We start from the raw sequence: 14248 nt of genomic DNA on the forward strand, positions 1-14248 counted from the left end.
GACCTCTCTGTTAAACCTGCCTGATTTCAGATTATATATTTGAAAATAAAATTATTGTTGCAATGTTTGCAATATACTTGTTGAAACAAAGCTACCTCATTCTAACCCCCAGCAATGACCCACGTGTCAACACAGCAGGTATGTACTAAGTCAATATTAGCAACACCTCAGAGAATGCAGACTACCAAAGGAATTTGTGCAATTATTATAATTCCCTCTCCAAAATCCACAAAAATATCCTATTTTCTTTTGTTACTTAGAATTTATGTGTTCAGTTCTATTCTTGTCCTTTTATAGGCTACACCGAGCCTTCTAATTCAGATCATTTTGAGACCTGTAAGAATTATGTTTAATTGAGAAAATCTTATTGACAACGTTCTCTATTGTGGAAAGAAAATTTCCTCTCCTTCTCATATACTTCCAAGGTTTATTTTATTTTCCAGAGTAAAGTACTTGTGTAAAACAGGCACAGCATTACTTTAGTTTTTAAAATCCTTTTATTTCAGATAAAGCATGCTGCTATATACAGAAAAAAGTGAGGGATCAAAACAAGAGCAATACAGAATGAGCAGCACTTTGCCTGAAACTTACAACATGTTTTTAAAAACTCAGTACATGAATTGTCTCATATATTCTTTTTACTTCTAAACCATCTCTAACAAAGTGTCACATAGTCCCCTTTTCTTCACAGTCTAACAGCTGCCACATTCTACCTCTATCTTTCTCCCCAAGACAAATTCTGGTTTCAAAGGGAAAACTATAAGCAATGTTGCCAGCAGTGACTCTTAACAATATAGCACATCCAAGAAAAATAAACTTATCACATCTAGGGTCTTATCTGAAACATTTTTTAAATATTGAAATAAATTAAAAGGACTACGTATTTAGAACCTTTCGGCTCGGCTTAGTATGTTTTCCTTCCCAACTATCTAGCTCCAGTTTGACTTTCTTACAGCAGTAACACTTCCTGGAAAAGTATATCTCCCCTCAACCCCCAAGAAAATCTGACAATCATTTCTGTCTGTTTCTCTCTGTATTTAAATAAAGTATAATGGCTACATCTTTCCCCCATCAATACTTCAAAGTTATAATTTATCAGAAGGCAAAAAAAATCCCCTTTACAATGATGATCATTTGTAGGTCTGATTTTTTTTGTTGGGTTTTTTTTTTTTTTGGGTGTGTGATAGTGGCGAAATATTGGGCTAGCAACAGAAAACAATAAAGGCAGGCACTCAGAGAAAACCCCCTATCTTATGTCTGTACTGTGTATATATATGATACCCCTAGGTTCTAACTCAGTAAAGCAGTTAATTCTTTAGTGTAATTTTATATCTTCCACATTTATTTGTTACACATGGGTTTTTAACTTTTAACATTAAGGATTTGCGCCGATAGGCCGTGATGCCAGTTGCGCAATTTGGCAAAGCGTGGGCTGTTACGTTCCGTTTCAAACCTTTCCCTGTGGCATGGAGAAAGAGAGAGAGAAAGAAAAAGACAGAGAGAGAGAAGAAGGAAGAAAGAAAGGGGTTAGGGAATGTAGCCACCACTCCCCTGCTTTATAACTAGGGCAATGGCAATTTATTTGGATTTATGTTACCTCCCAAAATAAAGGCAAACTAGGCTGGGTGATCCTTTTCCAGAGAAATTTGGAAAGCTTTTTAGATTTGTAATTTTGAGCTGTAATGTAACACAAATTTGTATTCCTTGGTTTTGGTTTTGTTTGACAGGGCTGCTTTTGCTAGAAATTCTCAGCATAATTCTACTGTTTTCCTGCCAGGAGACTCTCAGCTTTTTTTCCAGCTGAGCAGGAAGTGAAAGTCAACATTGTACAAGACAAAATCATTGCAAACATTTCCTATCCTGTAATATCTAGGTCAGCCTATATCTTTTCTCATAAGGACCAAAAGCTGCAAATTGGAGCGATGTTTCCTCATAGCTTTTTTGCTTTTGTTAGAGATTAGGCAACGAGAACCTGAAATCCTTCAAATGTGGTATTTAAATAAGTATCTCCAGTCAATTGAGTTAAAAACAGAACAACACAGAGGCAGAATCTGTACAGTGCTGATCACCTCCTTCCAATATCTAAGCATTCTCAACTTCCATCAACTTCAATAGGACAGAAGGGCACTCAGCACCTCACAGGTGGTGTTCTACTTCTTTCAGGATTGGACCTTTTCTGGATACTGTACTCTGGTTTAGGCCCCAGGTTTTTTAAGTTAAAAATATAAACAAGGGGGGGGTGGAGGAGCAGAGAAGAGAACTTTACAAACCCTAATGGAAATTAAAATGTTCACTTGATTTGTGCATGTGTTTGTTTCAAAGCAGACAAGTTCATTTCTCCTGAATGGCTGATATCCAAACACAAAACCACTGTATTAATGCAGGAGAGCCAGAGAGTGAAACTGATTAGAGAAACAGAAAATAAACAGACCAGGGTAGTTTCACTTTCCAAGCTTTACAAAGCACAAAAAACAAACAAACAAAAAAAAACAACAACAGAATACTGTAAATGGTGACAAGTACTTTAACTTTTTTAATTTTTCAGTTTCTAACAGCATAATATGATGCAAATAACACTTCTAAGGGACTGTTGATGTATGATTTCTCAAATGCCACTTTATGCTTATAAAAATAAAATGATTCAGAATACCTCTAGCTGTGATGCTGCAACTTTGAGAGGTATTTTTTCCAAGCAATGTACAGGGTGGTAGCTATGTAAGTTCAACTGGATTTAATAGGAATCATGAAGTTTAAGAAATCTCTCAATGTTTTGAAGATATATCCCTCCATCTCCATGTACGGAAAGGTATTAGTTCAAGAGATGTCTGTTTTACTGGCGATAGACAAATTACTTATCAAATTTTCAACAAAACATTCATTACAATCCCAATGTAAAGGAAAGGTTTCATAACAAATGGTAATCTTACATCAAAAGTACCTCAAAAAGTGCCTTTCATCCACTACCACATGTGCCTGTGTGGCTGCCAGTATAACTTGAACAAAAGAGCCATAAAACACACTTATTAATATGAAGTGAAACAGGCATTTTGCCATCAGAAAATTCCTGCATATTATGGGCTCTGTTCAAAGTACATGCCAGTATGTATGACAATAGGCACCAAGTCTAGGGATGAACACTTGTATTAAAAAGAGGTCCCCCATATAGGAAAGTTACTTGTGTTTTCCTTCTTTGAAAATGTCTAAAAGAAAAAAGTAGACATGGAGCTGCCACTAAGTTTGAGTCAATCCTTATTATTGTTCACACTGAACAAAGTTGATACACAGAGAACAGAGGAAAAGCACAAGAGAGAAGAGAGCACTCTTGGCAGTCATGACTTTGGACCAAAATTCTCCATTACATGAGAATTCTGACAGTTTAACTTGCGTGTACATGAAACTTTTCCATAAGGGATGGCATCTGACAGTCTGATATAGAGCTCAAACCAATGGATCTCTAAAGAACAGCAAGAACTCCTGCAGGATTTGTACCTCCAGGAGATCCCCTCCTTTGGCTGCCCCAGAAACCCCCACTGTGGATTTCAAACCATGGAAGAGTAACAATGTATAATTTTGCAGGCTCTGTCTACAGTAATTTATGCTGCTGGGAGCCTGGGGGTGGAGCTTAGCATAATGCACACCCGTTTATACCTTCTGACCTTTTGAAACTAGCACTCTGTGGAGGGGTTTCTGCTGTATTGGGTAAGAGGGCGGAAGAAGAGGGCAGCATGCTATAGATATGTCACTCCCTCCTTCCATGCCTTCCAAAACTAGATCTTTGGACACAGGTTGTTCTCTGCATATAAAAGCAGAGAGAAGCATGGGGGTGGAGGTGGGGGATGGGGATAGGAAGAATGTGTGCGTAACTGTCCAAATTACATTCCCTTCAGCATTGGTTAGAAGGACAAGCGCACCTTTAAAAGTCTTTGTATAACATTCCCCAGTGACTTATATTCAGTGTCATTAACATTTCCTTATTAAAAAAAGATAATGGAAAATGATACATCAGAAGTGCACAATGCTGACAACATAAAATACACAAAGGATAATATCATGTACTTTAAATTACATCAAATAAGAAGTGCAATTTACAGTACAAACACTTATGTGTTATTAACCAATTATTCTTTTAAAATCTATCCAATTCCAAGTGTTTTTTTCAACACCCAGGCCTTTCAATATGCATCTTCTATTTATGGACCACAGCTAAAGCTCATGAAGGGCTGGCTAAATTCTGCCCACAAACAGATGTATGGGAGCCAGGCCCCTGAATCAGCAGACAGAATTTAGTTCTAGTGAAGGTCCTTCCTGTACATAGTGTTTGTTTGGATACTGCAGGATTTGTTTTAAGTTCCACTGAAGTTAACAGAACTTCAGTACATACTTGCTGAATCGAGACTTACAATGAAATCAACAGGAATTGTGTTTGCACATTTGAAGACAGAATTTAGTGCAAGAGTGGCACAGTCTCAGACTGATATGGAGGTATCTAGCTATGCAACTTTCAATGAACTGTTGTGGAACCTGGATAGGAAATACATCCAGTTGAAAATATATCCCTTGGATTTGTATTTTCATATTGTAAGTAAAAACGTTCCTGTTTTGCTCATCGACTCATCATTTGTAACCCTACATTAAGTGCAGAAGAATCAAAAGTCCAAAACCTTGCATATAAACCATTTCGTAATAACACAAGTTAAACACTGGGTGGGCAAAATACCAGACAGATCACAAACCAAACAATCTGTTTAAAACATTTTTGGCAAGATACAGATGTGGAATATGTAAATAGAATACATCAGGCTAGAACCCCATACACTCTAGTTCATTCACAAGTTGCTGAACTAGATGCAGAAATCTCTGGGTAAAATCTATGGCTTGTGTTATGCAGAAGTCAGACCAGATGATCATAACTGTTCGTAATAGCCTTACAGTTTAGGCCTTTATGAGTCTAGGAATGTGTAAAATCCTTACTGGCAGAACATTTGAAAATGGATATGTACTTTTCTCCAGTAGCAAAAGCAGTCCTGTATCCTCATACTGTGTATTATCTAAAAAAAATATAATTTTTTTCTGTTTCACATAAAATATATTCAGGTGATGATTATTCCATGTCTGTAATTGGAAACAACTACATTACTATATCATGTCAGCTGAATCAAGTGCCAATCACAGGATCATCCAAATAAATTGCACATTAAATTTCAACACTACCACAATATCATATATTTTCATCTAGTTACAGAATTGAATGCAGTCACATAGGGCCTGATCCTATGAGCCCAGCACAAACAGCACTCCCACTGAAGTCAATGGGAATTCCATGTGCCAAGAGCTTGCAAGACTGAGTACTCGTTCCAGGATTTTGTACTGTATTACACCTAACTGTCACATTGTTACCCTTTCAATCGAGCACTTCTTGCAGATTTCTAAGCCAACAGCATTTTCATTTTAGTGATTGTTGAGTAAATGTGTTAGAATATTTAAGAAAAAAAATCTAGTTTTGTATTTTCATATTAATGCCATTTTAGAGCATTAGGTAGTGGTTATCAGTAAGAATAAGGCCATAATGCCTGCTGCTAGTTGCCTACCTTGATCTCCTCAGGGCTTCTTCATCTGGGTCTTGCACTGCAGAAGAGAAAATGATTCTGTTAAAAAAACCTACTAGATGAGGCCCACAATCCAACCCCAAGTTACCAGAAAAGCATAAAAGAAAATAACATCTAAGGGGATAAGCATGGCAGCTTTCCACCTTTAGGTCACACAGAGATATAAAGTGAGCAGGAGCAACTCTGGCTTCCGTGGAATTTATAGGGTTAGAAAGTGGGGCAGTGGTAAGAGGTTGCAGTTGTACTACTTTCTCAGCCACCTACCAGCAGCTGATTCATAGTTTGTCTTGGTTGTGCACAAGGACCCAGAGCGGGCTTTCTGCTCCTTGGGAAGAGCCTGGAAAAGTGGCAGCTTCACACGTAGAGGTCATGCGGGGGAAACACTGGGTAAATGGTGCCTGTCTCCCAATGATGGAATGAGAGTAGTCATGAAATCCCCCAAACTCCCTGCTATCTAAATTAGGAATAAGATGTGAAGTTGGTGTCCGATGGTCAGAAAAAAGAATTGCATGGGCAATAAACACAGAACCTCAACCTCCTGTGTCATCTGTGGACTTGGGTCAGGGTCTAGTGTCTAGGTAACATGGCTGCTAGAAAATCATAGGTACGGTGCAAATGAGTTTCCATTTTCTGATTTCAGTGTGCCCACTGTGTAAAAGTATATTACAACAGATGCTAAGATGATCATTGCCTTTCAAATGAATTAGCAGTTTTGTAAACCTAGCCCCCTGAGAAGTGAGAATTCCTACTTGATTATACCAATTACATTAGATCAGCAGTTCTCAGACTGTGGGTCAGGACCCCATTTTAATGGGATCGCTGGGGCTGGCGTTATACTTGCTGAGATCCAGGGCTGAAGCCCAAGCCCCACCGCCTGGGGCCGAAGTGGAAGCCCGAGGGCTTCAGCCCGGGGTTGCAGGGCAGAGACTACAGGCCCCCTGCCTGGAGCTGAAGCCCTTGGACTTTGACTTTGGACCCCCCTGCCAGGGGGCTTGGACTTTGCCCTCCCCGCCCCCCACCTGGGGCAGCTGCACTCAGCGGGGGGGGGGTGGCTGAGGCTTTGGTCCCCCTCCTGGGGTCATGTAGTAATTTTTGTTGTCAGAAGGTGGTCGTGGTGCAATGAAATTTGAGAACCCCTGCATTAGATTGTTGGGGGGTGGGGAACCTACACTAGCCCAAGACATTCTAGGATCTTGTTTAGTTAATGACTATTATTAGCACTCACCACAATAAAATAAGAATAGTACTCATGGCTGATCAAATATTTCCTTTATAGGAAACAATGTGACAGTTAGCATTTAGGTTTGCTAATCCCCTTTGAACTAGATTTAGAGCTTTGTGAGTTTAACCCACATTGGGGAGCTTTACTGAAGGAAGGGAGTCATCTTTGAGACTCAACAGCTAGTGTATAAAAGAGGAAACAAAAATAAAATTAATCTTAAAACAAATTTGGGGCTTCATTGTTTGACTTACTGTACTCCGTTCCCGTCATCTGGGCGAGGATGCGGAAAGACTTGGACTGCAGATTGGCAGAACGGCGAGTCCAGTCATCAAGCTCATCCTCAGACTTGTTCTGAGTTTTAAGCACAGCCTGATACACTGGAGAGGCACTGTCAATGTGAGGATCTTTAACAGGAAGGCTACTGCAATGCAGAAAAGGGCGCATTATAAAACAGCACATACTGGGTTTGCCCCCCTACCCTACCTCATGTTGCAGTTTCTATTCCAAAACAACCAACAACAAAAACCAAAAACATTGTTTTTGAAAAAAACCACTTGCCTAAGAAATAAACAAATTACAGTAGATCAAAAACATGTGAATCGAGAACATTTCAGTTCACTTTGTCTTTAACATTGCATATTATTATTATTCAAACCAATATGTTTACTGGTCTGTCCATGACCCCTAAGCCAACACAGCCACAAAATTATGGCAGTAATATATCAATATAAAGCAATAAAGGATGGTCAGCAAGTCAAGATTACTGGACCAATTGAGTATTGTTACCCCTATAATTTGTGCATAGTGAATGCCTCATGTTGTGGAGCTAATTAACTGACCCTAGAGTATATTATTGCAGTTGTGGAACTGGACTATTTTAAGGTTACACCGAAAAGGAGAAAATATATTTTGATATTAAAAAGTTAATTTAGTACAGTTTTTTTAATTCTTTCCAGAGTTAGGCTGGTACCAAAACGTTGAATCCAAACACTTCAGAACATTAGAAAATCTGGATTCGAACTCAAAGCTCAGACACTTCTCTAGTTATTTCATATTTCAAACCTTCACGATTAAACTATACCTAATGTTTATGATCCCTCTGATGACCTTGCACAGACTGTATAGGAAGAACCATTCAGTTTTGCATACCTAGAGCCCAAACTACAAAAGTTCATGAGACACCCTACAACACCAATTGAGTTAACCTCTAATTTGATTTATGACGCAAGCTGGAAGTAGACATGGTCATTTAATAGTTTTTTCCCATCAAAATAACTTTTGCATAGTGTGCAGTTAAATTAAATATTAATAGAGCTGCAGATACATACATTGATGGTGATGTGTGCAGTCATGTCATACCTTGGGTCCAGGACTCCTCTAAATACAAGATTATTTCTGAAGTGAGTGATTTACATTATAACTGTATGATCCATGCCTTACAGAGCTTTGGAAGTGGCATGCTCGATGTCATGAAAATTGAGAAATAGCTATTTTAAAAATTAAGGGCCATATTGTCCAATGAGCTCCCTGCCATAAAGGGCAAGGAATCAGAGCAGCCACCTGCTATAAAACCTTCCTCTAAAGCCCAGGCAGTTGCCCAAACTTCCTACTTGGCAAGATACAATTCTCTAGAGAAGACCCACAAAAAGCAAAAATGGGGGTGTGGTTTGACAATGTGAGAGGAGTCAGGGAAAAGCCAAAGTAACTGATATGACACTAAAAAGAAAAGGAGTACTTGTGGCACCTTAGAGACTAACCAATTTATTTATTGCAGACTTTGCTGCAGTTTCCACGGCATGCATCCGATGAAGTGAGCTGTAGCTCACGAAAGCTCATGCTCAAATAAATTGGTTAGTCTCTAAGGTGCCACAAGTACTCCTTTTATTTTTGCGAATACAGACTAACACGGCTGTTACTCTGAAACCTGATATGACACTGTGCAGACAATAATATAATTTGCCACAGGAAAAAGCATGGGGATGTGTGTGTTTCATGTCAGAATAGAAATCACAGAATCGTAGGACTGGAAGGGACCTTGAGAGGTCATCTAGTCCAGTCCCCTGCACTCATGGCAGGACTAAGTATTATCTTGACCATCCCTGATAGGTGTTTGTCTAACCTGCTCTTAAAAATCTCCAGTGATGGAGATTCCACAACCTCCCGAGGCAATTTATTCCAGTGCTCAACCACCCTGACAAGGGGCTTGGAAATACTGTATTTAAATATGCCATGTATCCCTATTCCCTACATAAGCCAGTCTGAAAGAGCACTATAGTGTATATCATCCCCTATGGACTCATCTCTAAAGGGGGTATTTGCAGCTGTTCCTTCCTCCCGCCCTCCCCAGGATATGCTACCTTCCAGCTTTCCTGAGAATCCGACAGAATGCTAGGAAGCAGTACACTAAGCTTAATTTCCCATTCTTTTGCACTTCTTACACAAAAGGGGAACATTCTTAACATAATGGACTAATTTTTCACTGTTGGACCATAAATTAGATTATGCCCATAAAATGGCTTCTACCAGGGTAAACCCTGCCACAGTGCACAGAAGTGAGATGGAACGTCTGCCCCGTTGGAAGAGTGCAGGAACAGAAAGAAGCTAACGCCTCACTTTTGGTGTCTACCTTATGTCTTTCTATAGTACCCATCACCATGGTATCTAAGTGCTGACAGGTGTGGGAACATTGGGGGACTAGCTTGTCTCACAAAGGTAGCACTGATTCTGAACATCCCTCTGAAGTCTTCACCAGCAAAGTTCCTGTGTGGCTCCAGCTGTAAACTAAAGCTGCATTCCTCTCTCATCCCATCCCCCTGGACACCCTGAGGGAAGATGGGGAGGGACAGCATTAGCCTCCCTTAACTGAATCTTCCATGTGGAACAGCAGGCCTTGCTAATGCAAGGAGGTATAAATTTCCCCTTCCACTGAGGCACTAGTGAATTAAGCCTTGTATCAGAAACATCCTTAGTATGAGGGCTAATGAAGAAATTTTGTAACGTGAATAGAAAGGAAAGAAATTAAGCCTACATTACAGTCATTCAATTTTCATGTCTCACCCCTCAAGCTACTCTCCATGAGAAGCATGAAAATAAAAAATATAAATAACATTTTGTCCCTCACAGCAAATGATTTAGTAAAGGTTTCCAATTCGGTGGTAAAATTTTCATGTTTCCAACTACACTTCATACGTTCATTTTTCTATTGAGTAAGCAGCATCTTTTGCTTTTTTTTACTGTAATGGATGACTGGCTGCCTATTACTGGCTAACAACTGATTAACTTTATATCCCCAGACTTACATTTTGATCCTGCAGGAGATTAAAACACTGCTGTGTTTGATGGCAAATTTCACTGGGGCAGAATGATGGACACTGGATAATAAAACCCAGTGGATGGATGGTACTGCTGACTTCAACGATCAGCTATGTGTTACTGTGACAGTACTAGCATTTGGGTCATGGACAGATAGACAAGTTCATTTTGTTAAATCCTCTACTTACACTGCTTTGTTCTTGTATTATGATGGACTTACAGAAAAAAATTTGATTAAAACTATAAATATAAAAATGCCCAATAGCTCACATGTGGCTGTGCAGCTGTAGAGATTGAGTCTGAGATTTCAGAATAGAAATATGTATCAGGGTATATTAATATCTTTATGGCAGACAATAAAGACAGGAAATGGATTCTGGTAAATTAACCTTCCCTCATTGAATGAAGTGCCTCACTCTAAGTCAAACTAGGTTATCTAGTTGAGCAAAACATATTGGAACATTTCCAATTATGCCTTTAATGCAATAGGCCTTTATCTTTGTTTGAATCATAATTATACCACAAATAAGTACTGGGATATATGAACCAGTAGGAATGGCAGTGTATAATCCAGAGCAACACTGTGGCTGGTTATGGTCTTTCCAAAAGCTTAGATGAGGCACCTGACTCTTTCAGAAAACTTGATAATGGGGGGTAGGGGGTTACTACTATGCCCTTTCTTCATTTTAAAGTTTGTTTTCCTAGCGTGTGTGTGCACACAAAAAAATCTGCCCAAATAATTCAGGGCATTTTGCTATGATTGAATAGAAAATTATACCTTTGTTCCCATCATTAGGTGGGTCATGCATTCACAGCAAAATTAATTTGCACCAATATAAGCTCTATAGACAATCAAACCTCTTTGAATAAGGAGTAAAGAGTCTGTGACTTTCTATTTATTATAAACTATGGCTCAACAAGTGGGCCATATACTAAAATCTACTTAATTTTAACTCAGTTCTTACTCAGGTAACAAAAGGTTGAGTAAAAGCTAAGTAAGGGCTTCAGGATTTGACCCTTGATGTAAAAATACAGTTGAATTTCTATGAAGGAGTGTATTTGATCCATATAAATACTGAATGGATGGCATTTTGATTCCAATTAATAACAAAAGCAATTACAGAAATTATCAAAGACTTATAAGGAATTGTAAAATAGCCATCCATTTTTGTTTGTTATAAAGAAAATCTAGAGTCTGTTATTGTTGCTTAATTCAGTTTATACACTCAAAGGGTTAATTTCAAGTGCCGGTCTTAGCTGGGTGCAACTCTGCTGAAGTCACTGAAATTATGTCTGCTTACATCTGCAGCAAATTTGGCCAAAAATCCTTAATGACTCGTTAAAGAGGTTTGACTGAAATGTACATGAAACACATGAGTACATGATCTTATGGGCACCAACTCTTGGTTCTTGGTATGTTATGAGTTATAATACAATGACAGGAATGATAAAAAAGGACACACAGACAGGGCATTCTCACTCTGCTACCTTGATGTCCTGGCATGCGGGTTTGAATAATTCCAGTATAAATAAATTGATTTGGTATGTTTGAATGATTTTCTTACTTCAAACAACATGGACCTGATGACCTTACTTACCCCAGCTTTAACACCATTGACAGAAATGATTATATCAGAAATTGGCCCCAGGCACTGAGTTTATATTTTTATTATTATTCATTGCTACACACGTGTACACAGTGCTTCAAAAACTTCACATAGCAGAAATTGCCTATTGTATTATTTCTCAAGCTGAACCTACACTCTTGAGATCTGAAGTCTGCATCTTCTTACTCTTTTACATATATGGGGCCAAATTCTCTGCAGAGAACTGAATCTAAAGGAGGACTAAAGGAGAATTTGGCTACCAGTAAGACTACTACTTATATAGTTACTTTCATATTTAGCAGCAAAATGCTTAGTTCAGGCTTGAACAACCAAGGTGACGAATAGCCTCAACTCCACTATAGTAAGCTGGAGTTCAGAATAGTCTACATATCACAGAAGGCACACGCAGCACCCTGAAGGATCAAGCCAATGATATGATCAAATGAATATAATCCAATCACTGGCCAGGCTTTTACTTTTGAGATGATCTGATCAGAGAGAAGAGTAGAAGGTTTGCTTTAATGCCTAAATTTAAAAGCATAGCCTATAATCTACTGGGGAGAATCTATCATTCACTAAGTAAGAAGTTCGGAAGGTCATAAAAAGAAAGGTGTGCCAACAGGCTGTAGCACTGAGCAAAGCATATTTAAAGAGTCGAGTCTGAGAACGCACAGGATAGAAGCACTACTCTGATCCAGATTAATATTAGACTGAAGGCTTGTCTACACAGCATGGCAAAGCAGTCTACAGGGGTGTAATTTGTAAAGCACCCAACTGTCCCGAGTAGACTTTGCTGGAGTGCTCTAACAATATGTCTACCACAATTAAAAACCCACAGCTGGCCTGTGCCAGCTGACTTGGGCTTGCAGGACTGTTTAATTGCTGTGTAGATGTTTGGGCTCAGGTTGGAGCCAGAGATCTAGGACCATCAAGGTGGGAGGGTCCCAGAGCTCAGGCTGCAGCTGAACATCTACACCACAATTAAACAGACCCTTAGCCCAAGTCAGCTGGTACGGGCCAGCCACAGGTGTCTAATTGCAGCACAGACATACCCTAAGGCTACATCTTCAATATGATATGTCTACAATTCAATGCAATACATTGTGTCCACATACTCGCACTCTGTATCATAGAGCTAGCACAAATATAAACAGCAGTGTAGCTGTGGGAGCGCAGGTAATGGCAGTGAAGGCACAGCTTAGCCACACAGAGTATGTACCCACTGGTTTCAGGTAGATTTGTACTCGACATAAGAATGGCCATACTGGGTCAGATCAAAGGTCCATCCAGCCCAGTATCCTGTCTACCGACAGTGGCCAATGCCAGGTGCCCCAGAGGGAGTGAACCTAACAGGTAATGATCTAGTGTTCTCTCTCCTACCATCCATCTTCACCCTCTGACAAACAGAGGCTAGGGACACCATTCCTTACCCGTCCTGGCTAATAGCCATTAATGGACTTAACCTCCATGAATGTATCCAGTTCTCTTTTAGACCCTGTTATAGTCTTATAGCTAAACTGTGCCTCGGCTGCTGCTGCCGCCCCTACTACCCCGGCTACACTAATGGATGTGAGCTAGTGCACGTACGTGCACAAAAGTAGGGGAATAATCATGTCTAGCTTGTAGTGTCGATGTAACTTAAAAGGTACCTAGTTCGTGTTAACATAGGATTGAAAGAGGACCATGTTAACACAAACTAGGTACCTTTAGAGCATGCCAGAAAGGTCTCTACAGGGCAGTTAGAGCACAGCATGTTAGAATGCTTTATAAATCACACCCCCATAGAGCACTTTGCCGTGCTGTGTAGACAAGCCCTCAGAAATCACTCTCCAAAGATGAAGGAAAGGCTTCAGTGCTAGTTCATATTGTGTAGCTTCCAGATCAGCTTTCTACTTGAGGTTACAGAGGAAGATTATTCCATGGGCATATTTCCAAAAAGTAACAGCTCACTAAAACTGCCTGATACATAAAAATAAATGTCAGTAACTATTTAATTTCTAAAATTTAAAATTTCATATATAAAATGAAAAAAAATTGGAACAAAGCTTCTTTTGATGTCAACTGGCATGGCTCCACTGACTTCACTGGTGCTAGTCTTATGTAAAACAACAGAAGGGCTGACTCCTGGTTTTTATCTAGATGTTTATTTCCTTTTGTTTCCAGTTAAACAGTTATATTTACTTTTATTCTACTGTTCATCATTTGGGCCCTCTATCATTATTCAGACTGACCATGTCAGAATTCTCTAACACTAAGGAATATTTACATAAACGACACCCTTTTCCCCTCCCATTAGAAAATACATTGAATTCCCATCTCCCTCTGCACTTAGTGGAATTCCCTCATTTTATCTGGGATTTTCTGGAAGGGGCAGTCTCTCCTTTCTGAGAAGCATCAGAGACTGGCCTCATATAGGAGGAGCATGCTGGACCAGTGGTCTGATCCAATATGGCAAATTCTTTGTTCTGAACTGCATTTGACAGATCTCATTTAAGTGTCTT

At 39.4% G+C, this 14248-nt stretch overlaps 1 protein-coding gene across 1 annotated transcript in view; it reads right to left on the reverse strand.

Moving 5' to 3' along the window:
• Positions 1-478: 478 nt before the first annotated feature.
• Positions 479-14248, reverse strand: part of LOC140914757 (LIM domain-binding protein 3) — a 123332-nt gene continuing 109562 nt past the window's right edge. The window contains exons 8-10 of the mRNA XM_073353349.2: positions 7080-7249; positions 5589-5625; positions 479-1459 (exon numbers count right to left, since the gene is read on the reverse strand). Of these exons, the coding sequence (XP_073209450.1) occupies positions 1363-1459; positions 5589-5625; positions 7080-7249 (304 nt within the window). The 3' untranslated portion in view covers positions 479-1362. The remainder of the gene's footprint in view (positions 1460-5588; positions 5626-7079; positions 7250-14248) is intronic.

Source organism: Lepidochelys kempii, chromosome 7, assembly GCF_965140285.1.
Source record: "Lepidochelys kempii isolate rLepKem1 chromosome 7, rLepKem1.hap1, whole genome shotgun sequence".
Taxonomy (NCBI): domain Eukaryota; kingdom Metazoa; phylum Chordata; order Testudines; family Cheloniidae; genus Lepidochelys; species Lepidochelys kempii.